The following is a 26,318-nucleotide window of genomic DNA, read 5'->3' as shown; positions in this document are numbered from 1 at the left end:
GTGTTGCCCAGGCTAGTCTCAAACTCCTGAGCTCAACTGATTCACCCGCCTCAGCCTCCCAAGGTGGTGGGATTACAGGCGTGAGCCACCACACCTGGCAAGGATGTGCATTACTTTTATAATACTGGCTCGTTATAAGAATTCAAAACAGAATTGGCTATCCACTTTACATATTTTACATGGCCACCTAAAAGTGTCCTTTTAGATATGCAGAAAAAGTAGAAAGGCAGGATTCAGTCAAAAGATGAATCTGAGTTATTAGTATTTTGGAAGGAAATTCCTTTCTCAGGCCTTTACCATCATATAATACAACCAATGTGAGAAATGAAAGGAATAGGGCATGTGGATTTAGCAAGCTACTATACAAATAAGGGTTAATATTTCTAGGTTCTATTTCCATGTCTTAGGCAGCATTATGGCCTTGGTGTTTTCAGAGGGACTAAATGTAATCAGCATAAAACTATTTTGCAGGTTCTGAAGTAGTCACACCAATGTAAAAAATCAACATTTACTTTTTTTTTGAGACAGTCTCACTCTGTTGCCTGGGCTGGAGTGCAGTGGCACGATATCGCCTCACTGCAATCTCCGCTTCACAGGCTCAAGTAATTCTCGTGCCTCAGCCTCCCGAGTAGCTGGGATTACAGGCACCTGCCAACACACCTAGCTAATTTTTTTATTTTTAGTAGCAATGGAGTTTCACCAGGTTGGCCAGGCTGGTCTCAAACTCCCGACCTCAGGTGATCTGCCCACCTCGGCCTCTCAGAGTGCTGGAATTACAGGCATGAGCCACCACATCTGGCCAACATTCACTCTTAAGCCTTTCTAAATTATTCCAATATTACAAGGACAAATGCTAATCTGATGAGTTTCAATCTACGTTGAATGAATGCTAAAGTTGAATGAAATGCTAAACTGATGAGTTTCAATCTATGTTGACTGTTTCATCACAGTAACATAAATGAAGTTTTTATTTTTCATAAATGAAATGTAATGATGTTAACAGTGGATTGGAAAATCTTCTGGAAGTTTTTGGGTTTTTTTTTTTTGAGACAGAGTCTGGAGAGCAGTTGTAGCGCCCAGGCTGGAGAGCAGTGGCACCACCTCAGCTCATTGCAACCTCTGCTTTCCAGGTTCAAGTGATCCTCTCACCTCAGCCTGAGTAGCTGGGACTACGGGTGCGTGCCACCACGTCTGGCTAATTTTTTGTAGAGATAAGGTCTCATCATGTTGCCCAGGCTGGTCTCGAACTCCTGGGTTCAAGTGATCCACCCGCCCTGGCCTCCCAAAATGTTGGGATTATAGGTGTGAGCCACCATGCCATGTTTTTAATGCATTTTAAAATTATGTTAAAAGAAAATTCTTACAAAGATATTTTAAGATTACATCACAGCAAGCAATTGTTTAATTGGGACAAACAAGATACACTAAAAGCCAAATGAATTACTGTAATTAAATTTGTACAGTTTATTGACTTTTTTTTCCTTTTTATTTATTTGAGATGGAGTTTTGCTCTTGTCACCCAGGCTGGAGGGCAATGGAGCGATCTTGGCTCACTGCAACCTCCCCCTCCCAGGTTCAAGTGATTCTCCTGCCTTAGCCTCCCGAGTAGCTGGGATTACAGGCGCCCACTACCACACCTGACTAATTTTTGTGTTTTTAGTGGAGACAGGATTTCACCATGTTGGCCAGGCTGGTCTCGAACTCCTGACCTCAGGTGATCCACCCGCCTTGGCCTCCTAAAGTGCTGGGATTACAGGCGTGAGCCACTATGCCTGGCTATTGACTTTTTTTTTTTTAAGCAAAGAGGTGGGGTACATCCACTGCAGTCCAGGCATTCTGGCACCACCTCTGTTATTAACTGGAATCAAATTTTAAAAATTTCTGTGATCTTGAAGGTCTTGTTGAAGTTTTAGAGGTCTTTTGTTTTTCTTTTAGCCACTAGATTTTTCAGGAAAAATTCACCTATTTAGGAAAAAGGAAAACACATTAATATCAATTTAAAGTAAATAACAGTGAGACAACTATTTCAGAATTATATTTTTGGTGTTTCCCCTTTAAAGAAGACTTTTGTATTTATTGGCACTTCTCTCTTCTCAAACCTCAATGGCAATATTTTTCTAACCTAAATATCCCCTATTATCTTTGGCCTTTCTCCCCAGCAATAATGACTAGAGTCTCCTACTATTATTCTTTCTAGTCAGCCAATATTACAAAGGGTGACCCTACTGTATATATGGGTCTGCACATTAATTCTACTTTATGTGCACTATCTATCCCTCATCACTGTCAAAGTATTGCTCTTGGCAAAATTCATTTCCAAGAGCAATTTTGCTACATTATTAGGCTGGATCTGATGTTTATAAAACAGACCTCATTGCAGTTGAGCAGACGCATCTGATGGAATCTCTTTAGCTTATTCCCCTCTAGGGAAGCAAGAGCTCTTCATTTGTAATGGGCTTTCTCCCCACTGCCTGAGTTGTGCCTACGCAATAAGTTAGCAGCTTAGAGGGCACATTCTCTTTTTAGGCCATTAGTGTTCCATTTAGTCTATTGCTCTTACAGCATGACTCAATGCTTATTGGTAGAGTGCAGCACTAGAGGCCTGATTTTATGAGGAGTCTGATTAACTTCTCTTTGTCATCTTACATATGAGTAGAACTGTGATGAGTCTATCTACATATAATCTCTGCAAATCCCAAGGCTCATAACCCAGCCAAGTAATCCATGCTGCTCCATACCTCCTCCAAATGTCGTGGGAGTAGCACCAACTTTATCAGACCCTAATCCATCATTTTAGTCTAATGCTCATCATATACCAGAATCTGATCTTTTCCTGGTAATTTAGAAAGCATCAGAAAGTTCATAATTTACTTCCTTTTATGTTAGAAATTTTTCTTTAGCAAAAGAAAAACTCCTTTCAAAGGACATTACTCTAACCATTCTAGAAGCTGATAGTGGTTCTATCCTTCACATGTATTTTTAGCTTGCCAGCAGTGCTGCTTGAAGACTAAATCACTTACAATTACTGGTTTTCAAAGTCCCCACATTCTGTCAGTCAGTGCTGAATCAAATTCTTGGGTTTTCAAACTATGATGAGCTACTAGTTCATTAAAATGTTTTAAATTACTATTTTTATTTATTTATTTTTGAGACGGGGTCTCATTCTGTCACCCAGGCTGGAGTGCAGTGGCACGATCACAGCTCACTGCAGCCTCAACCTCCTGGGCTCAGGTGATCCTCCCACCTCAACCTCCTGGGTAGCTAGAACTAGAGGTGCCCACCACCACCCAGCAACTCAGCCACCCAGCTAATTTTTGTATTTTTGTAGAGATGGGGTTTTGCCATGTTGCCCAGGCTGGTCTTGTACTCCTGGGCTCAAGTGATCCACCCGCCTCGGCCTCCCAAAGTGCTAGGAGTACAGGCGTGAGCCACTGCACCCGGCCTTAAATGTCTTTATAGGAACTAGGAACATACAGAATATTACTAATACTGGAGCATTAATTTTTTCAAATAGAATTTGTCTAATTTAAACATATTTAAGATTTAGACCCCAATATATAAAGCAATCATTTAAAACATCATCACTTTAGATAAAAAAAAAAAACCTAGTTTATTTATTTATATATATATTTATTTATTTTTGAGACAGAGTCTTGCTCTGTTGCCCAGGCTGGAGTGCAGTGGCATGATCTTGGCTCACCACAACCTCTGTCTCTCGGGTTCAAGCAATTCTCCTGCCTCAGCCTCCCAAGTAGCTGGGACTACAGGCACACACCACCATGCCCGGCTAATTTTTGTATATATATTTTTTCTTTTGGAGACGGAGTGTCGCTCTTTCGCCAGGCTGGAGTGGAGTGGCAGGATCTTGGCTCACTGCAACCTCTGCCTCCCAGGTTCAAGCTATTCTCTTGCCTCAGCCTCCCGAGTAGCTGGGACTACAGGTGCGCAGCACCATGCCCAGCTAATTTTTGTATTTTTAGTAGAGATGGGGTTTCACCATGTTGGCCAGGATGATCTCAATCTCTTGACCTTGTGATCTGCCCACCTCGGCCTCCCAAAGTGTTGGGATTTCAGGCATTAGCCACCACGCCTGGCCAATACCTAGTTTATTTTTAAAGAGACAAGGTCAGCCGGGTGCGGTGGCTCACACCTGTAATCCCAGCACTTTGGGAGGCCCAGGTGGGCGGATCACAAGGTCAGGAGATCGAGGTCATCCTGGCTAACACGGTGAAACCCCGTCTCTACTAAAAATACAAAAAATTAGCCAGGCGTGGTGGCGGGCACCTGTAGTCCCAGCTACTCAGGAGGCTGAGGCAGGAGAATGCCGTGAACCTGAGAGGCAGAGGTTGCAGTGAGTCAAGATTGCGCCACTGCACTCCAGCCTGGGCGATGGAGAGAGACTGCATCTAAAAAAATAATAATAATAATAAAATAAAAAATAAAGAGATGAGATCTCACAATGTTGCTCAGGCTGTATTTGAACTCCTGGGCCCATGCGATCCTCCTGCCTCGGTCTCCCAAGAAGTTGGGACTATAGGCACGCACCACCACACCTGGCCTAGCTGTTTCTTTTTTTTATTTTATTTTTGAGACACAGTGTCTTGCTCTGTCACCCAGGCTGGAGTTGTAGTGACACGATCATAGCTCACTGCATCCTTGAACTCCTAGGCTCAAGTAATCCAACTGCCTTCCAAAGTGCTGGGATTACAGGCATGAGCCACCTTGCCTGGCCTATTTATTCTTTTTTTTTTTTTTTTGAGACAGAGTCTTGCTCTGTTGCCCAGGCTGGAGTGCAGTGGCACAATCTCGGCTCACTGCAAGCTCGGCCTCCTGGGTTCATGCCATTCTGCTGCCTCAGCCTCCCGAGTAGCTGGGACTGCAGGTGCCCGCCACCATGCCCGGCTAATTTTTTTGTATTTTTAGTGGAGAGGGTTTCACCGTGTTAGCCAGGATGGTCTCAATCTCCTGACCTCGTGATTTGCCCGCCTCAGCCTCCCAAAGTGCTGGGATTACAGGTGTGAGCCACCCCACCTGGCCAGCCAATTTATTCTTAATCATTGTAACTGTTAAGTCCAACTGACAGGGACATCATAAACACTTTCTAGATTACATTCGGTCTTCAGATATGTTCTTTTGGATCCTCCGATAATCATTACCACATGACTTTTTATCCCTTGGAAAATGATTTTCTTTTCGTAAATCAATTCAAGCTATTGATTAAAATAAGAGCTGAAATTCCAAAGGTAAAAAAAATTTGCATTGTAGCTAGTAAAACAACTAAACGTTCCTACGGAGAAAAATAATCTTATGGATATTTTTCTGTTGCCTCTGGGGGAAAAATACAAAGAAATTTAATGATGCAAGCAATGCTATCAAATAGATACTTTTCAGTGCTTAAACTGATTGAAACTGAGTCTGGAGATGCAGCTGGCATCATTTCCAAATAAATATGTATTTCTCAGAAAACCCTATTAGATGCTTGACATGCTCTGTCATTTCTGAATAACCTACTACTGAAATCTACACATAGAAAAAATTAATAAACTAATTGTTTCTGCTTTTACTATAGTAGCTGAGTTACAAAGCAGGGGGCTGAATTTGTTTAAGAAACAAAAGATTAAGAGAAACTTTTCTTAATATGATCCCCATGGAGCAAAGCTCCTAAGGATGTTCCAGAAAAAAAACTACGCCCTCTACCAAGACCACCAAAGGTATTAGAATTTGTCAAGAGTTTTAGTGACTGGTGGTAGAACTTAATGTGGAAAGTTAATGGCCTAAATGAAACCATGCCCCACAATCTAACTTACCTGCTTTATATGAAGAACGCACCAAAGGGCCACTTGCAGTATAATGAAATCCAAGTTCATTTCCTACTTTTTCCCAGTATTTGAATTTTTCAGGAGTAATATATTCTTCAACCTAGATTTAAATAATTACTTCTGATCAGATTTTAGAATTCCACTTTGATTCTGCAGAAAGTCTATACCTATGTATGCAGAATGCTCTTCACTGCATAATTTATCTTGCCCCCACCCCCAGGCTTTTGTCCTCTCCCTCCTCCCTGACTACGTGTTTACTGGTTACTTTTTGGCCACTCTATTGGGATGTAAATACAGGGAATTACAGAGACAGGGAAGCATATCAATTTTGTGCTACACTGGCTATTCCAAAGGACAGAGAAAGAAGAGATTATCTACAGATATTATTTATCTATATTTTTCCTTCGTTAACAGCTAAATTCAAGAATTACTCATGCTTATCCGATTCTTGAGGACAAGACTGTCTTACTCAACTTGTATCTTCTGCTTAGCACTGTGACTGGCACATGGTCACTGCTCAACACAAGCTTCTTGAATGAATGGATAAATGTCCATGATAGAAATAGAAAGAATGGTTTCCCATTCTTTCTTCGCCTCTGGCTCTAACATAACAAAAACAAGTTACACAATAACCAAGTGTAAATGAGTGCCATTTCCCAACTTTTAAATTCTTTTTCTCTAGGTTCACTTGAGTTGTGAAATTTGTGAAGAGAATGGGGGAGGCAGCAAATATGTGCAAACGTAGCTGATTTATGTAGATAATAAAATGAAAACTGGGACTTATAAGAATACAGCTGAGCCTCGAACAACATGGTAACTGCACAGGCCCACTTATACAAGGATTTTCTTCCATTTCTGCCACCCCTGAGACAGCATGACTAACTCCTCCTCTTCTCCCTCGTCCTCATCTACATGAAGATGATGAGGATGAAGACCTTTATGATGGTCCACTTCCACTTAATGACTAGTAAATATATTTTCTTTTCCTTACGATTTTCTTAAAAAAATTTTTTCTCTAGCTGACTTTATCATAAGAATAAGATGTGTATATATATGTGTGTGTGTGTGTATACAGATATACACACACACATACATATATATATAAGTACATGTAACATACAAAATGTGTGTTAATTGACTGTTATTGGTATGGCTTCCGGTCAACAGAAGGCTATTAGTAGTTATGTTTTTTTGGGAGTCAAAAGCTATACATGGGCTGGGCGCAGTGGCTCACACCTGTAATCCCAGCACTTTGGAAGGCTGAGGCGGGTGGATCACCTAAGGTCAGGAGTTCAAGACTAGCCTGGCCAAAATGATGAAACCCCATCTCTATTAAAAATATAAAAAATTGGCTGGGTGCGGTGGCTCACGCCTGTAATCCTAGCGCTTTGGGAGGCCGAAGCGGGTGGATTGCCTGAGCTCAGGAGTTCGAGACCAGCCTGGGCAACATGGCAAAATCTTGTCTCTAAAACTACAAAAAAATTCGTCGGGTGTGGTAGTGTGTGCCTGTAATCCCAGCTACTCAGGAGGCTGAAGCATGAAAATCGTTTGAACCTGGGAGGTGGAGGTTGCAGTGAGCCGAGATTGCCCCACTGCACTCTAGCCTGGGTGACAGAGCGAGACTCTGTGTCAAGAAAAAAAAAAAAATTATATATATGTATATTTTAGCTGGATGTAGTGGCACCCGCCTGTAGTCCCAGCTGCTCAGGAGGGTGAGGCAGGAGAATCACCTGAACCCAGGAAGCAGAGATTACAGTGAGCCGAGATCGTGCCACTATACTCCAGCTTGGGCGACAAGAGCAAAACTCCATCTTTAAAAAAAAAAAAAAAAAAAGCAAATCAAGATACGTGTACCTTAAGGTGACGCCTTGTTGGCTGCATATATTGTCCTAAAGTCAAGCAGTCTACATCTGCCTCACGAAGTGCTGTAGGAAGAAAAGCACAAATTACATTAGCAAATACTTTAATTGTAGATCTAAGCATAATTTTCCTAAGGAATATTTAAAAACGGTGTGAACTTTATGACAGTCCATAATCTTCATGTTGGGGAATAAGACAACATCTATTCATTCAAAAGTATTATGTGCCAGGGACTGTGGTAAGGACTGAAAACAATGATAATTAAGACAGTCATGTAGGGCTGATACATACAAGGATAAATACTTCTAATACTATGGAATCAATGCTAAAATAGTAGTGGAGGGTATTTTAGAGTAGGAGTCTGTTTGGTAGAAAAGGTATGGGAAATGGTATATGCAAAAACCTCAATGCACCTATATTATAGAGCAAATATGTTGCATTAGGCTTTTACTCAATGCACAAGATATGCTATGGGGGCTGTGATTTAAACTATGACATATCAGAATCTTTCTAATAAACTGTGTGCAATGTGGTAAACAGCAGGTCTTGATTACTATATGAACTTATTACTCTTTGAACCACTAAATAACTACAAGTAGTCCAAGGGTCCTCAGCTAAAATTAAAACTTTGAAATTCCAAAGTTTAAAAAGTCCAAGAATCACAAAGCAAATGGACTTACGGGACTAAAGTTCAGCAAAGTCCAAAGCACACCATGTTATGTGACAATGCTACAAGTAAGCTCTTTCTCAGAGGCCTGGATTAGTCTCATTGATCTATGAACTGTCAGTGCCTGGTACCAGGCTGGCTCTCCAAAAGTGTCCAATGATAGAATGAGAAAAGTGGATGAAATCATGCTTTCAGTGGATGCAAGGATGGGGAATAAAATGGGATATAAATTTTGTATCCTGAGCGTCATGCATATCACTCCATGAAATTCCAAGAAAATTTATTTCCTTTGCTTCTTTTTTTTTTTAACTTGTATTTTAGATTTGAGGGTGCATGTGCAAGTTGGTTTCCTTTTCATGCTGCCATCTATAACCATATACTTTTCTTTGTTTTTAGAAGGGCCTTCAAAGTGAGTGGGTTCCTGCTATTACTCAAATTACATGGGAAAGATTTTTCATTTTTCAATTTCTTTACCTTTCATTGTTGCATATACTTGCTCATCATTCTCGCCTAAACCCAACATTATAGATGTTTTAGAAATAACATCAGGCTGAACCTTCTTGGCATGTTTCAGTACACGTAGGGACTGATCAAAATTGGCCCGAGGATCACGAACCTTACTGGAAAACAGCAGGACTGTTGTCAGCAAGAATTACAAGTTCAACCAAGTACATAGTTATGCAAGCAACCTGAAAGACCAGAGAAGTACATTCTGCACATTATCTTAAATCACATAGTTCAAAGGTAGCATTTATGCACAGATGCCTAACTGTTAATTTAGGAAACAAAAGGCCTCACTGGGCTCCCTAGTTCTATCTCAAGCCTGGGGCAGAGAAAAGTAGAATGGAAGAAATTACTTCAGTTTATGCATTGAGAAACCAGAATTCTGAAGCGAAAAATTAGAAGAGAAAAGAAAAAAAGCAGAAGTAAGAGAGTCTCCATACTGAACAAAGAAAAAAATAAGCTGAACCCACATGTCAGAGGGTTGAAACTTTCAAGTTCATTTCTTTTCTGAAGACTAAGCTGCCCTCTGCTGGTAAGTATACAACACTACCACATATTAGGTAAAGAAATGCATGATTCTGGAATTTTCACTGGAAAGGATCATGTTTTTAAGTGAAACCAGGGAAACTGGCACCCACTGGTGGTGGTATCATGATGAGGTTGGAACAGGCTGTGTCCTAGACTTCAACAATGGCCAAACCACCATGGCTTAAATGACTTATCCTTTAAGCCAAAAGGCCAGAAAGCTTCTGATGTTAAACTGGATTTCATTTCAATTCTAATGCAGCTTTATTTTCTGTAATTGTTTTTCATTAGAGACTAGTTAACAGGAAAGAGAAGAAACAAATTTATGAATTTAAAAATAACTGAAACTGACATTATAGAAATCACTTTTTAACAGAATTTCTCCACTGAAATTAAGTTATGGTCTCTACTGTTTATGATTTAGTGAAAATGGTGGTTATTGTTTACTGTAACTTCTTTCAGGCTCTATGACACAGATCATATGTAGAAGCTAATAAAATCACTGCTAAGTGCTAAAATTAAAGAAAAAAATGATATTACTCTTGCCCGAAGCTTAAAATGTTCATTTTTCTAAAATTTGAATGGATGTGGATAACAATCCTTACTTTTTTTCTTACATGAGTGTTACTTGCCAATGATTAGTCTTAATTACTGAAATTATTAGGAATAAGAAAGCATAGTGTCTACTTTTTTAAAAAAGTACATCTGAATGATATGAGTTTTTTTCTTTTTTTTTTTTTTGAGACAAAGTTTTGCTGTCGCCCAGGATGGAGTACAGTGGCACTATCTCGGCTCACCGCAACCTTCGCCTCCCGGGTTCAAGCAATTCTCCTGCCTCAGCCTCCAGAGTAGCTGGAATTACAGGTCTGCACCTAGCTAATTTTTTGTATATTTAGTAGAGATGGGGTTTCATCATGTTGGCCAGACTGGTCTTGAACTCCCAACCTCAGGTAATCCGCCTGCCTCAGCCTCCCAAAGTGCTAGGATTATAGGCGTGAGCCACGAGTTTTTCTTCTGTATCATTTATTACACATATTAGTGCTGAATATATATATATATATAAAAATATGAATATATATAATATAAAAAATATATATATATATTTTTTTCCTTTCTCTTTCTTTCTAGATGGAGTTTCGCTCTTCTTGCCCAAGCTGGAGTGCAATGGTGCAATCTCACCTCACTGCAACCTCCGCCTCCCGAGTTCAAGTGATTCTTCTCCTGCTTCAGCCTACCGAGTAGCTGGGATTACAGGCATGTGCCACCACGCCTTGCTATCTTGTATTTTTAGTAGAGACGGGGTTTCTCCATGTTGGTCAGGCTGGTCTCGAACTCCCAACCTCAGGTAATCTGCCTGCCTCTGCCTCCCAAAGTGCTGAGATTACAGGTGTGAGCCACAGCATCCAGCCAAATATATTTTTGAAGTCTTTTCTTTAGAATTACAACCAAAGCAATTGCTCTAGTGTAATTTTTTCCCTCCTTTGAAAACTTTATTTGTGGGGAGGGGGAAACAAACAACTTATTGAAATTTGCAGTATGATATTATTTTAAAACAACAGAAAAAAAGATGTTCATTATTTGTGGGTATTAAAACACACACAGTAACTTAGTAATATGAGTTACTAACATCTTAATGTTTGTAATATAAAAATTAAGTATATTATAAATATAAAAATACAAATATGTAGTATAAATATAGTGTTTATAATATAAACACTAAGGTGTTAGTAACTGATATTGCTGGGTGGAAATACTATTATGGGTGATATTTATGCTGTTTTTGTTGGTGATATTTTCTGATTTTTATGTAACAGACATAGATTGAGTTTGCCTAAAAAACAAAAAAGAATAGAATTTACTTTGTAAAAGTCAATGGCAAAGTTCAGCCCTGGAAAAGGTAAGAATATATGGCATATTTTGACCCACCTAACTTCCCAACATTACTTTGTACACGTATTCACCTCTGTAATTCCGGGACTGTTTCTACATTATGTGCATACACATCTAATCCTGACAGAGCAACTTTTTCTATTGCTTTGAGATCACCTCGAAAATCAGGAGTAAGACATTCCACAAGGATTTTTGGATTCCTAAGGGGAAAAGAGAGAATAATCAAACAGAGAGAAAGAACTGACATACCTGTTCCTCAAAATAGAAATTATCAGTAATCGTTCAGTATGCTTCAACACAGTAACCTTTAGAACTTTGTCAAGAAAAGTATGAACATACAGATGTTCATACATGAACCATTATTAAAAAAAAAAAGCAGACCATTAAATACTATGTACACAGTGGTTAAAACACACCTGTAGGCAAACTGAATAAAATTTCAAATTATATATAGTAGACTTTTAAACCTAATTTGAATAGGTTTTAGAAAAAGTAAATAATTTTAAGAAACTAAAATATGAAATATTAAAACATTAAATATAAAATTTTACTCATTGGAAAGTAAATTGAAGTATTTCTTATATAAATGTGAGTATTATTTGATTGCTTTAATTTTGATTTCTTTAAAAAGTCATCAAATCATGCTCTCCTCCCTTCCTCTAGGCAAATATTTCACAAGTGCTACGGGTTTTAAAAACTATTTTCTGGGTTGCTGAGTCATGAGCTTTGTTAAACGAAGTACGAGCTAAACATTAATCTTCCTATTTATATTGTGGCTATATCTATTCATCCAAGTATTATAATGTGAACTGGGTCACAGAGCTGTTCCCTTTGACACCAGCAAAAACGACTGAAACAGCTGACACATTTTTTCACAAACCCACTGGCAAAGTGTCTGGAGTTGTTCCCTGAAAGAACAGATGTAGAAAAGACCACATGTACACCCTTATCATGAATATAAGAGATGTTCAAAGAACATATCCTATATATATATATTTTTTAATAAAAACAGGGTCTTGCTCTGTTGCCCAGTGCATCATAGCTCACTGTAACTTTGAACTCCTGGGCTCACGCAATCCTTCTGCCTCAGCCTCCCAAGCAGGTAGGACTATGGGCACATGCTACCACATCCAGCTATTTTTTTTTTTATTTTTTTATTTTTTGTAGAGACAGCATCTCCCTATGTTGCCCAGGCTGGTCTTGAATGCCTGTCCTCAAGCAATCTTCCTGCTTTGGCCTCCCAAAGTGCTAGAACTACAGGCGTGAACCACTGTGCTTGGTTCTATTGCTTTTTTAAACTGAAAGCTGAGACCCACTGAAGCTTGTAAAATAAACCTAGTGGATTGCAAACAGATTTTTCAAAAATGAACTATAGTAAATAGAAAATAGAAAATACTAGGGAATCATTTAAAAAATTTACTAAGTGCGCTTAGGTGCCAAACTAGTACTGAGCTGTAGAAAATTAGAATAATCTCAGCACTTTGGGAGGGCGAGGCAGGAGTATTGGTTGAGGTCAGGAGTTTGAGACCAGCCTGGGGAACATAGCAAGATTCCGTCTCTTAAAAAAAATGTAAAAACATTAGCCAAGCGTGGTAGTGTACCTGTAGTCCCAGCTACTTGGGAGGCTGAGGCAGAAGGATTGCTTGAGCCCAGAAGTTTGAGGCTGCAGTGAGCTATGATCATCAGGCCGCTGCACTCCAGCCTAGATGACAAAGCAAGACTGTCTCTTAAAAGAAAAAACAAAACAAACCCAAAAAAACAGGCCGGGCGCGATGGCTCAGGCCTGTAGTCCCGCACTTTGGTAGGCTCAGGTGGGTGGATCAATTGAGGTCAGGAGTTTGAGACCATCCTGGCCAACATGGTCAAACCCTATCTCTACTAAAAGTACAAAAATGAGCTGAGCGTGGTGGCGTGGGCCTCTAATCCCAGCTACTCGGGAGGCTGAGGCAGGATAAATGCTTGAACTGGGAGGCAGAGGTTGCAGTGAGATGGTGCCATGCACTCTAGCCTGGGCAAAAGAGCGAGACTCCATCTCAAAAAAAAAAAAAAAAAAATCATTACTAAGAAGACCAGGTTTATACTTTTTAAAGAAAATTATTCAAAGTTTAGACTAATGCTCTAATATGAGGGAGGGATTCTATGGGCTAAAGGTCTATGGGTAAGTTCATGTCACTGAGCCCCTAAAATTCTCTGCAAATATGTATCTGTACATACAAATATGCTTTTTCCAAAGAAATGTGTACATAATTTCCAGTGAATTATCAGAAAACTATGAAACTCCTCAAAAAGTGAATAATCCCTGCTTCAAGGTAATGAACTTAAACTTAACTCATATGGGTCCAAAAAGGTCCTTAAATTACACAAATGCAAAAATAAGTACCTTTCCTTTAAATATGATACGGTCTTTGCAATGTGTTCAGCTCCCCCATCAGGCATATCTAGAAACAAAAGAATCCACTGCTCAGGATGATGTCATCATTTAGAGCCAGTTTCTGGTAGAGGCCATGATGACACACTAACCATCTCGATCCACAGATGTCAGGACAACATAATCCAGACCCCATTCTGCAATTGCCTTTGCAGTATTGTAGGGCTCACTGGCATCCAGTGGAGGAGGATTTCTTGCAGTCTTAACAGAACAAAATCTGCAACCTCTTGTACATGTGTCACCCATCAACTAGAATAGAAATGTTACAATTTAAATGAAATAGACAGATGACCCTTAAGGACATAATGTTGAGAGAATAAAGCAAGTTGCAAAGAATGCATACAGTTTGGTTCTAAGAAATTTGAAACATTCAAAACTAAATGATAGTCAAGGAACACAAATATATGTGATAAAACTAAAAAGGGAAATAATAAACTCAGCAATAAGAATAGTGTTCAGGGGAAAGGGGATGGGATCAGGAAAGGACACAAAATTTAAATTTAAAAACAAAGCAGGGTGCAGTGGCTTGCTCCTATAATCCCAGCTACTCTGGAAGCTGAGGTGAGAGGATTGTTAAGAGTTTGAGACCAGCATGGGCAACACGGTGAGACCCTGTCTCTAAAAATTAGCTGGTGTAGTGGCATGTACCTGTAGCCTCAGGTATTTAGGGAGGCTGAGATAGGAGGATTACTTGAGCCTAGGAGTTCGAGGCTGCAGTGAGCTATGACTGTGCCACTGCACTCCAGCCTGGGTGACAGAGACCCCCATTTCTTAAAACAAAATAGAAACACAACTGAAAAATGGGATTCTAATATACAGTTTAGGGGGTACAGAGGGGTATTCAAAGATAATGCTAATGTTTTAATCTCAAACTGGAGGTATGAGGGTGTCTGTTGTGTTATTCTTTATAACTTACACAGTTTATAAGATCCTTTTTTTTTTTTTTTTTTTTTTGAAACAGGGTCTTGCTCTGTAGTCTAGGCTGGGATGCAGTGGCATGATCATGTCTTACTGCAGCCTCAACCTGTTGGGCTCAAGTGATCCTCCCACCTCAGCCTCCTCAGAAGTTGGGTATACAGGCAAGTGCCACCATGCCCAGCTAATTTTTAAAAACTTTTTTTTTGTATGGACAAGGTTTTACCATGTTGCCCAGCTGGTCTCGAACTCCCAGGTTCAAATGATCTGCCTGCCTTGGCCTCCCAAAATGCTGAGATTACAGGCATGAGCCACTGCACCCGGCCTATGAAGATACTTTTATATCTATTCAATAATAAAAAAAGATGATTTTAAAAGACATAAAATATATGACAGATCAATGTACAGGTCTCTATGGATGTAAAAACAGAAAGCACAGCTCCTTCTTGTTGAATATATTAAACAGAAAACACATAAAAAGCTAAGCAATCATGAATAATGTTTCCAAACATTGATAGGAGAGGTATCTCAAGGCAGCACGTGATTAACTATCACATAAATGAAAGAACCAATAATAGATTTATTCAGAGAAGGGTGAGATCACAACAGGTTGGATTATTCCATCAGGTTTTTTCTTAATATTTTTCATAAATGCAAATGTAATGAAAAATCTGACCAGAGATTCATAATGCACATTTTTAGGAGGAAGACACAAAATAGTCCCTTTCAGTTTCTAGACTAAAGCCATAGAGGTTGAGGCTGGCCCTACCATGATCGTGGCTGTGGCGGTGGCATATTCTCCACCTCCCCAACACTCTCCAATATTGGGACATCGAGCTTCCTCACATACCTGTATGCAAAAGGAAATGGAACACCATTAGGTTGACAATATCCACCAACTAAACAGTTGGTGACTGTGATTAGACATTTTAAACTTCTCATTGTTTACAACATATTTTTGAAGACATTCACTATTCAAAAATGCTGTTAAGACCAAGTGCGCTGGCTCATGCCTGTAATTCCAGCACTTTGGGAAGCTGAGGCAGGAGGATTGCTTGAGCCCAGGAGTCTGGAACCAGTCTGGGCAACATAGTGAAATCCTGCCTCTACAAAAAATCAAAGTTAGTCAGGCGTGGTAATGTGCACCTATACTCCCAGCTACTCAGAAGGCTGAGGAGGGAGGATCACTTGAGCCTGGGAGGTCAAGGCAATTGTGCCACAGCACTCCAGCATAGACAACAGAGCAATGCCCTGTCTTCAAAAAAAAAAAAAAGGCTGTTAAACTGCCAAACTCTATATTAAGATTAGAGTGTAGTGAGCATGTCCTATAGAGGTGTACTCCCTTACATAATTATGTAAGAATGGACAGACTTGAATTTTTATTTTTTTTTTAAGATGGAGTCTCACTGTCGTCCAGGCTGGAGTGCAGTGGTGCCATCTCAGCTCACTGCAATCTTCACCTCCCAAGCTCAAGTGATTCTCCAGCCTCAGACTTCCAAGTAGCTGGGACTACAGGCTCACGCCACCACGCCCAGCTAATTTTTTTGTATTTTATTAGAGACGGGGTTTCACCATGTTGGCCAGGCTGGTCTTGAACTCCTGACCTCAGGTGATCCTCCCACCTCAGCCTTCCGAAGTACTGGAATTATAGGTGTGAGCCACCACACCCGGCCAAAATCCAATTTTTAAATTAAAAACTTTACGAATGTATATACTTCATATGTGCAAATAAAAAAGTCTGAAAGATTATATACTGAAGAGTTAAAGGTAAAGGAGTATGGTTTATATATGGCATTGCGTATGTGACATACCTTCATATTTAATTTTATATTCTTTCCAACAAATCATGTATCTAATTTGCAATATAAAACAAACAAAGCCTTGTTTCCAAACTCGTAGGGCAAAAAATCTCTGTTTGCCGGAAAAATGATTCTAAATATATTTCCATTCCTGGTAGTAATGTATCACTTAACATATTTACTCTCTTTGCTATTATTTATATATTTATTAATAATTTTTAAGTTATATAAACGTAGAAACATGGCTTTTGGTGAAGAGGGATAGTTTACACTTTGACAACTTACTGTATGGAGATTTAAATTCCGCAAAGTATTTTTCAGTTTATTGTAATTTTTCCCCATGGGAATCTCTGTCTTTAGCCATGGAGGTAGTCTTAACCTAAGGAAAGCCAAACATAACTATCTATTAACAAATATGCTGCCAAATAATTACACAGCTTTGAAGTTAATTTCTTCTATTACAATTCCTAGTTAATAATTTTTTCTATAACCTTAGAATAACTCTTATAATTTCTGTCATAGGAGTAAGAACACAGAATCAAATTTAGCCTTGCTCAAACCACTTTAGAAAACACCAATAATGGCCGGGTGTGGTGGCTCATGCCTGTAATCCCAGCACTTTGGGAGGCCAAGGTGGGTGGATCACAAGGTCAGGAGTTCGAGACTAGCTTGGCCAATATGGTGAAGCCCTGTCTCTACTAAAAATACAAAAATTAGCTGGGCATGGTGGCAGGCGCCTGTAGTCCCAGCTACTTGGGAGGCTGAGGCAGAAGAATCCCTTGAACCCAGGAGGCGGAGCTTGCAGTGAGCCAAGATTGTGCCACTGCACTCCAACCTGGGTGACAGAGCAAGACTGTCTCAAGAACAAACAACAAAAAAGAAAACACCAATAATGGAGTGTAACAGGGTGCTATACTCACGTCTACCTTTTTTGCAAAGGCAGAGTTACACTATTCTAATAAGAGAATGAGCAAGTTTTCGAATATCTCATCCCTCATGAATGATACTGCCAAAAAGTACTCTACTTGTTTAGACTGAGGAAAGATCACAACTGTGCACTGTCTGCTCTACATTCTAGATTTTATAGTGGTTACTCAATGGAAAAAAGATCTAAAATTTGGAGTGGAGACTGTGTATCCTTGGTTCTCCATGACTTCCATCCACTTGTGATATAGAAGGAGCAGGATTAAGTTATCTTTCAACTCAATCTACCTTCTACATAAAATTCCATCATTCTTTTAAATTAAGGCAAGGTATCCATAGGTCACATGTAAATTGACTAGGAGAAGCACAAGTTAGATCATCAACACCTACTAACCCAGATCTAACAGACTAGTAGCAAAGCAGTAATCTTTACTCTGAAGAAGTTGGATGCTGGGTAGAAAATGGGGAGATGGCAGTGTAACATAGTAAGGGCAAGAGAAAAGAGAAAGATTCCAAAAATTTCATCTGCTTACTTGTTCTATCTAGTTCTGTTATCACATCTTTCTAATGATTTTTAGCTAAATTTAACAAGTCTGATATTAAAAACAGATTCTAGGGCTTGGTTATATCTGAAAATAATGCACAATAAAGGAACGGGACGTTAAAATTATCTCAAATTTTCAATTACCTTTCTCCTTTCTGGCGTTTTAGGTTTCCTTTATATTCATCCCAGGTGCTCCTGTCTGCAAGATCACCAGATACAAAATCTTGAAGGTCTGGTCCATTCTGTAGGAGTTCCTTTTTTTTATCTGGCAAGGAGCTTAATGGTCTGACTGGGCTGCAAAAATATCTCCCAAATACCTAAAGAAAGAGTTAATTATGACGTTTATTTAGTGGAGTCCGTAATAATTTAGTTTTAACCCATCATAACACCTAAACGGAAGGGTAAAGCCAAAAAAGTGATTCAGAAATTATGTCAAACTAGGAGCTCTAGTATTCTAGGGCATTAGAATATAATATAAAAGATGACTGAAGGAACCAAACCTAAAAGAGAGTAAGAGTTGACTGTTTACTACTGAGTTTAGAATAGATTTGGAAATCTGTTTTTTTTTTTTTTTGAGACGGAGTCTTGCTCTGTTGCCCAGGCTGGAGTGCAGTGGCGCAATCTTGGCTCACCACAAGCTCCGCCTCCCGGGTTCACGCCATTCTCCTGCCTCAGCCTCCTGAGTAGCTGGGACTACAGGTGCCCGCCACCACGCCCGGCTAATTTTTTTGTATTTTTAGTAGAGACAGGGTTTCACCATGTTAGCCAGGATGGTCTCGATCTCCTGACCTCAGGTGATCCACCTGCCTCGGCCTCCCAAAGTGCTGGGATTACAGGCGTAAGCTACCGCACCCGGCCCGAAAATCTCTGGAACTAACATATATCAGACTTTCATGTACTCCACCTACCAGGAACTAGATGTTTGTCTTTCAACAAGATTGAACTGCAATAACTGAAGAAGGTGCCACAGTTTAAAACCGTTCTGGTCCTGACTTGAATCAGGGGCGTTTAAAGTGAAGTGTGCAATAAATCTCTCGAGCTTTGAATAAGCATAATTGTTGAAACGTAGGTTAATAATGCCCAGTTGGTTTCAGACAACTGGAAGGGGGAAAACCAAGCCTAACGTTTTTACTTTCTTTTTTTTTTCTTTTTTTTTTTTTTGAGTGGAGTCTCGCTCTGTCGCCCAGGTTGGAGTGCAGTTGCGCGATCTCGGCTCACTGCAACCTCCGCCTCGCGGGTTCAAGCGATTCTCCTGCCTCAGCCTGGCGAGTAGCTGGGACTACAGGCGCGCGCCACCACGCTCAGCTAATTTTTGTATTTTTAATAGAGGCGGGGTTTCACCATGTTGGCCAAGATGAACGTTTTTACTTTCTAGGTTACATTGTTTCTGTGTTTGAACGTGGCAGTCAAGAACATAAGAAATCATGGTATTCGGCTTTTACATCTGAACACAAACGTATGAGATAGCCAAAACACTACAGAATCCACGAGTCTGCACATGTATCTCAAAAGAACCTTCGACAACTCAAAGAGTGCCTGTTAGGGTGTTGCACGATTGCTACTGCACTTCTCAATGTCTGCAGCTGAAGCCTAGCGGACAGGTTTGTGTTCTCTGCGGCTAGAGTGGTGTCTCACACACAGTAAGAGTCCAAGACAGAATAGCTATGTGGGGTGCTCACCGCAATGCTCCATAAATATAGGGTACAAACCACTCTAAGCAGAAAATAAGTCCTCGGTACTGGCCCAGAGAGACTTGCAAACAAACTGATGCCAGAGACTCTATATCATGGGGCTGGCGGGATAATTACATGAGATTACACGAAAAACGTTTAAAACTGCCGTTGGCTAGTAGTAAATGTTCAGTAAATGCACTGGCCTTTATTATTGGGCATGGGCGCTCTGAAAGGATAGGATCCCCCCACCCCACGCCCAAACCCGTTCGCCCTGCCGCTCACCCGGGGCCCCAGGTTGCGGGCTGCATCCCCGCAGCGTAGAGACATTTCCTCTTTAGGACTAGCGCAGTGCAGGGGTTGAGGGATCGCTAACTCCCGGGAAAGGACAGGTCGAAATTACGTCGCTCCATTTATGACAAGCAGCCAAGCTGCTCCACGATTGGCTGCTTTAGCCTTACGTGCGTCGCGCACTGATGACGCAATACGCAGGCCCCTGACGAGATACAAGTACGTAATGACGACAGACGTTCTTTCTTTGCTGCGTCTACTGCGAGGTAAGGATGTTTCTGTGCTCGTGGGGGTACTGGGAATCTCAAGCCATCTGCTCTGGGAAAGGCTGCGGCGCGGCTCCCACTCTCGGAACCTTGTCCTGTTTGTCCCCCAGCTCGGCAAGCGCCATATGAGCCTGGCGGCGCCAGATGAGAATCCTGTTCTGGGCTTTTTGGCCTATTCCCGCCCCTCAGTCTTGCCGGGATGGCACCGCCCGCATAGGACTTCCAGGGTTGGGCTGAGCGGGAGTTCGACTGCTGGGCCTCGTAATTCTCGCTTTGGGGCTGCTCCTTCCAGGCTGGGACACACTGGGGCCGGCTGTCGGTCTCCCGTCCTCCGACATCCTGTCTGGAACTTCCGCCTGGCAGTCTCCGGTAGGAGTGGAGCTCTGTGCGGCGTAGTTTGGTGGAAAAACGGGACTTGCGTCGGCCTCACCCCCAGTGTTTGTGTTTCAGAATGAAGACTATTCTCAGCAATCAGACTGTCGACATTCCAGAAAATGGTATGAGACTTGATGTCTTTACTTACATCTTTACTGCATGTTCCAAGCGTTGTGTGGCCTGACGAGTGTGTTCTCTCTTCTAGTCGACATTACTCTGAAGGGACGCACAGTTATCGTGAAGGGCCCCAGAGGAACCCTGCGGAGGGACTTCAATCACATCAATGTAGAACTCAGCCTTCTTGGAAAGAAAAAAAAGAGGGTGAGGGTTTTTCTTCTGATAATTCAGTTGCTCGTTGGAAGGTGGTTTATAACAGCATCACATTTGGTTGCTTTAACAATTTTCGAATTGAGGTTCAGTGCTTCAGCTTTAAATGTTGCCGTCCGGAATACCAGCCTGTTTAGTGAAATTGAAAAACCAGATTCTGAACACAGCCAGTTATATAAAGCTCAAATGTAATAGTGGTCATCAGTGACACGTCTTAATGGTGTTAGAAGTTTGGTTTATTTTCCTAGTGATTGCTTTGTAAAAATCACAGAAACCGGCAGTAGGTCATTTAAACCTGATGATTTAATTTTCCAGAAGGGAAGTTTGTTGCAGCTTCTACAAAGCTTAACTGTTGGGAGGTTTTATAGGTGGTTGGATTTTTCCAGTTGAAAACCATGTGCTTTGATTAGGGTTAATTCTAGAATCTTAAAGTAATTCGGTAAGTGGTCTGTTGTCTTTTAAGCCTGCATATTTCTGGAAAGAATACATTTTTTGTTCTGTTACAGCTCCGGGTTGACAAATGGTGGGGTAACAGAAAGGAACTGGCTACCGTTCGGACTATTTGTAGTCACGTACAGAACATGATCAAGGGTGTTACACTGGTAAGCAGATGTATCAGACTTCCTTGTTTTGGAAAGGGAGGTTTCTCAAACCTGTGCTTTATACAGCATAAGTGTCTCTTTCAGAGAATGGGTTATGTATTTTATTTGGTGTAATACGCAAGAACTTGGCAAAAATAGGCATCTGTGGGTCTTTAAGCGATAGAGCTGAGAGCAAAGACCAGATGGGTACAACATGTTTGTTTTTTTCTGTTGTTGGGTTTTTTTTTTTTTGTTTAATCAAGACGGGTCTCGCTATTTTGTCCAGGCTGAGCTCAAGTGATCCTCCCACCTTGGCCTCCCATAGTACTGGGATTGCAGGCATGAGCCACCATGCATGGCTAGATGGGTACAACTTTTAAAAAGTAGGCTAATGATGAATTTTCATACCTTCCGAATTTTCTTTTTTTAAGATAGGAAATCTACAGTTGCAGTACTAGTTGGTAGTCAAATCTCACCATCAGGACCCCTTGTTGGGATAGAAAAAGATGTAGTTTCTGAGTTTTCTGTCTGCTGCCGTAATGTATGTCATTATTCTTTCCAACCCACCGTCTCTCCCCTCAAGATAGAAAGTTCATGCTGAAATGGTTTTCTTTGCATTATACCTTCTAGAATGCACCTGATAATGGCACCCTGTACATCTATTATAAATCTGTTAAGATTCCCCCATCTACCCTTGCTCTTAGCCTTAAGTTCCTTGAAGGCAGGGGGCCTGCCTTTGGCTTGGTGGTCTCAATTCCTGCCATGTGCTGTACCTTAGTAACTCAGTAAATGTTAGTCTAATGTCTAAGATCAGGGCTTTGGGGTTCTCATTAAAAGAAGGCAGCATTGTTCATTGAGGGCATAAGAGCTAGTGAAATAAAGCCTCCGCAAGGAGCTTTACAGTCCACTGAATAGACAGAACAATGTTTATAAGGCTTGGTTCAGGTGACAGTTATTAGAAAATCTTGGCAGTGAGTGTTACGTTTTAAAATAAGTATAAGCATCTTAGAAAATTTTAAAACTATTAAAAATATTCCTCAGCATTGCTAATAGCTTGCTTATTTATTTAACATAGGGCTTCCGTTACAAGATGAGGTCTGTGTATGCTCACTTCCCCATCAACGTTGTTATCCAGGAGAATGGGTCTCTTGTTGAAATCCGAAATTTCTTGGGTGAAAAATACATCCGCAGGGTTCGGATGAGACCAGGTATGTGCATGCCCTCAGACAGAATTAAGAAATTTTTCCTTCATTTTTTTTTCCTCCTTTTCCACTCCCAACTTCCATACTTTAGTTGGCTGTTGTTTTGTGTTTGTGCTGAGTAAAACCAGATTTGTTTTAGAATTATCTCTTGATTACACTTAGAACTGTTGGTGCTACTTAAGGGTTTATATCATTATATTGATTACAATTTCAAAAAGTTGATACATTGGAGTAGCTTGCAGTGGTGGTTGTATTTAACTTGGCAAATGAAATCTTTTAAAAAGACTTTAAATTTACAAAAGGTGTATATAATGGTGTGTATTTATGGAGCACAATGTGATGTTTCAACACATGCATATTCTGTGGAATGACTAAATCAGGCTAATTAACACATCCATCACTCCATTTATTTCTTCGTGGTAAGAACCTTTAAAATCTAAAGAGAAAACTACGTGAGTAGTGGTTAATAGCCTAGCTTAAATTTCAGTTCTCACTGTCCACCTTGGGCATGTCATCTCTGCAGCTTAAAATTGCAAACATCTTTGATTAAATGAGTTAAAGTTGAAAAACAACAGTGCATGCGTAATACATAGTAAACACGGTAGCTTTAAAAAAATTTAAAGCTTAGTGCTTTTTATTTGAGGCAGGGTCTTGCTCTGTTGCCCAGGCTGGAGTACAGTGGCGTGATCTCAGCTCATTGCATCCTCCACCTTCGTGCTCAGGTGTTTCTCCCACCTCAGCCTCCCCACTAGCTGGCACTACAGGTGCCTGCCACCACATCCAGCTGATTTTTGATTTTTTGTAGAGACTGTTTCGCCACGTTGCCCAGGCTGATTTCAAGGAATGCTATGGTGCCTGGCCCCAGCTAATTTTTAAATTTTTTGTAGAGGCAGGGTCTTGCTATGTTGTCCAGGCTGGTCTTGAACTTGCAGGCTCAAGCAGTTCTTCCCCCTTGGCCTCTTAAAACATACCTGGCTCGGCCTCTTGATGCATTTTGATTCCATTGGGGTGGGGAGGGGTGGGAAGAAGGGAGATTCTTAGTATCAAAATAATGGCTGTCCAAAAATACTCTGATACTAGCTATGGTCAGCAACATTTAATGAAAACCCATATGTTAAAAATAAACCCCTGCCTCCTGGCTTCAAGCGATTCTCCTGCCTCAGCCTCCTGAGTAGCTGGGAGTATAGGCATGTACCACCACACCCAGCTAATTTTTTGTATTTATACTAGAGATGGGTTTCACAGTGTTAGCCAGGATGGTTTCGATCTCCTGACCTCATGATCCGCCCGCCTCGGCCTCCCAAAGTGCTGAGATTACAGGCGTGAGCCACTGTGCCCGGCCTCAAAATCTTAAGAAAAGGTTCTTTTGGTGCATGGAGTTTTACATGGAATAAATTAGTGCCTCTGCAATTTATTTTTTACACAGATCTGGTTTTGTGTTGATGCTGTGCAAATGCCCTCTCCCCTTTTAGGTGTTGCTTGTTCAGTATCTCAAGCCCAGAAAGATGAATTAATCCTTGAAGGAAATGACATTGAGCTTGTTTCAAATTCAGGTTTGTATGTTTACTATGTCTAACTATGCCTACAAGATTTTGTCTAAATCTTGTTGTTTAAAATACAGTATTTTGCTAATTTTTATTTGATTAGCTTTTTAAATTGTGAAAATAAAAAGGTCACATTCTGAAATTTTAAGTACAGCACATAATGAAATACTTTCTTTTTAAGATGGGTTAGGCTGATGTATTAATTGCTTTATCTTCACTCCTATAGCGGCTTTGATTCAGCAAGCCACAACAGTTAAAAACAAGGATATCAGGAAATTTTTGGATGGTATCTATGTCTCTGAAAAAGGAACTGTTCAGCAGGCTGATGAATAAGATCTAAGAGGTAAGTTCTTACAGTGTCTTAAGTTTTATTACTGCTTTAGTTGAATGAAGCTCTTAATTTACTAAAAGACTTAAACTGAATTTGTAGTAATAGAAAATGGAGAGTTAAGCATTCTGGAACACAGTAAATTTGACAGAATAAAAGATGGAATTGGCATGCATTTTACTACGTATAGTTTACTATGAATCAGTAAGTCATAGTCTTGAGGTATGTTTTAGATTATTTAGAATAGTACAAAAAAAAGATTAGTACTTTTCTGGGCAAGTGTATTGATGGGGATTTACAGATTTTTTTTCTTTTTTTACAGTTACCTGGCTACAGAAAGAAGATGCCAGATGACACTTAAGACCTACTTGTGATATTTAAATGATGCAATAAAAGACCTATTGATTTGGACCTTCTTCTTAAACCGGTTATCCTTTTTAGCTAGTTTTTTTCCCTCTTGGAACAAGGAGCTTTAATCTGGTTCTTGAAGGAATAGCAAGGATATATTTTAGGCAAGAGGAATATTGTACCAGTGACAGGCAAACATGAGGCCATTCATCATTGCATATAGAACTTTAGGAATACCCTGAAAGTGTCTAAATTTGCTGAGGCATGAATTTGAATATTTGGTAAGGCAAATGTTGTCTTAGTCACTGGTGGAGAAACAGCTGAGGAGTAGAACGAGTGATACAGCATCAGTTAGAATTAGAAGGTGTAGTTGGTTTGGTTCATGGTCTCAATAATCTTGTCCTTTACCTCAGCCATTTACTTCCATACCCTAGAACTTGTTTTTAAAAATTGATAACCCTTCCATAATCTCTTAATTCCATGTGTTATACTTTAAATATGGTACAAGGCCACCATAACTAGACTTAGGTCAACATGGTGACCCCCAAACCTTTGTGAATTCTACATCTCATTTGATGGAAACTGCAATTTCTAAGGCAAAATTTAACATTCATCCTTGATCAAATGCGTCAGGAAAACGTACTAAGTACCTTCATTGTAAGGTATGGTCAGGTACTTTATCAGAAAAATTAAATATAAGGACAGAGGTCGCGATCAGTTGGCATATATGTTATCTTGGATCTTACAATGTCTTACTCAGTTGCCCAGGCTGGAATACAGTGCCATAGTCATAGCTCTGTAACTTCAACCTACTGGACTCAAGCAATACTCCTACCTGCTTCAGCCTCCTTAGTAGCGAGGACTACAGGCAGGCACCGTCACATCTTTTTTTTTTTTTTTAAAGTATGGATGGGGTCTCATGTTTCCCAGGCTGGTCTTGAACTCCTGGACTTAAGTGTTCCTCTTTGGCCTCCCAGAGGGCTGGAACTACAGGCATGGGTCACCATGCCCTATACGTCTTAGATCTGGATTCAAGTACACTAATTGAACATACATTAAGGAGTCTTGTTGTTTGATGACTATTTGGTTAGGTTTTTAAGAAGTTTGGAGGAAATAATAAATCTAGGATTTGCTCAGAAATAACGGATGGGGTTGTAGGCGATGAATGGGATCAACGTGAAGTAAGATCACATCCTCGAAAGGTTGGGAAATATGGGTCCATTAGATACAAATTTTTTACAATGTAGACAATGAAACAAAGACCTGCGAATTTCACCTGGATTACTGTGACAGTCAACTGGTCATCTTCCTCTCCTGTCTATTTTCAGCATCAGCCAGGGTACTGATTTTGAAATGGATTATAGCACTGTTTCAAATCCTGCAACAGGTTTTTTTTCCCCTTTTTTCTTTTTAAAATAGCTTCCCCATTGTACCTGCAGCCGTTTTTAACTCAATTTTTCTGACTTCTGCACTATAGCTGAATTGACCTGGCTAATCCTCTATACCAAGCA

General features: G+C 40.3%; 2 protein-coding genes across 5 annotated transcripts; one reads left to right on the top strand and one right to left on the bottom strand.

The window, feature by feature from the left end:
• Nucleotides 1-1,371: 1,371 nt before the first annotated feature.
• LIAS (lipoic acid synthetase) lies at nucleotides 1,372-20,014 on the bottom strand. 3 transcript variants are annotated; one of them, XM_526552.5, is made up of 11 exons: nucleotides 19,831-20,014; nucleotides 18,020-18,192; nucleotides 16,693-16,786; nucleotides 15,378-15,458; nucleotides 13,786-13,942; nucleotides 13,646-13,703; nucleotides 11,337-11,465; nucleotides 8,821-8,966; nucleotides 7,674-7,744; nucleotides 5,808-5,919; nucleotides 1,372-1,962 (listed from the first exon to the last, which is right to left on the bottom strand). In XM_526552.5, exons 1-11 carry the CDS (start codon nucleotides 19,873-19,875, stop codon nucleotides 1,910-1,912), a joined length of 1,119 nt encoding a protein of 372 aa, XP_526552.2. In that variant the 5' UTR covers nucleotides 19,876-20,014; the 3' UTR covers nucleotides 1,372-1,909. The 3 variants fall into 3 exon arrangements, with proteins under 3 accessions (XP_526552.2, XP_001141481.1, XP_054539735.1); XM_001141481.4 differs by lacking the exon at nucleotides 5,808-5,919 and having other exon boundaries at nucleotides 19,831-19,968; XM_054683760.1 differs by lacking the exons at nucleotides 13,646-13,703; nucleotides 13,786-13,942; nucleotides 16,693-16,786 and having other exon boundaries at nucleotides 19,831-19,968.
• A 17-nt stretch (nucleotides 20,015-20,031) lies between these two features.
• RPL9 (ribosomal protein L9) lies at nucleotides 20,032-24,883 on the top strand. Of its 2 annotated transcripts, XM_063808731.1 has the most exons (9): nucleotides 20,077-20,102; nucleotides 20,395-20,471; nucleotides 20,553-20,599; nucleotides 20,683-20,798; nucleotides 21,311-21,406; nucleotides 22,461-22,593; nucleotides 24,060-24,140; nucleotides 24,358-24,474; nucleotides 24,782-24,883. In XM_063808731.1, the coding sequence occupies exons 3-8, from the start codon at nucleotides 20,554-20,556 to the stop codon at nucleotides 24,462-24,464; spliced, it is 579 nt and encodes a 192-aa protein (XP_063664801.1). In that variant the 5' UTR covers nucleotides 20,077-20,102; nucleotides 20,395-20,471; nucleotide 20,553; the 3' UTR covers nucleotides 24,465-24,474; nucleotides 24,782-24,883. The 2 variants fall into 2 exon arrangements, with proteins under 2 accessions (XP_024211837.1, XP_063664801.1); XM_024356069.3 differs by lacking the exon at nucleotides 20,395-20,471 and having other exon boundaries at nucleotides 20,032-20,102.
• The last annotated feature ends 1,435 nt before the right edge of the window (nucleotides 24,884-26,318 follow it).

Source organism: Pan troglodytes, chromosome 3 (assembly GCF_028858775.2).
Source record: "Pan troglodytes isolate AG18354 chromosome 3, NHGRI_mPanTro3-v2.0_pri, whole genome shotgun sequence".
Classification (NCBI taxonomy): Eukaryota; Metazoa; Chordata; class Mammalia; order Primates; family Hominidae; genus Pan; species Pan troglodytes.
The sequence above is the reverse complement of the archived record's forward strand: the minus strand, read 5'-3'. Positions and strand labels throughout refer to the sequence as shown.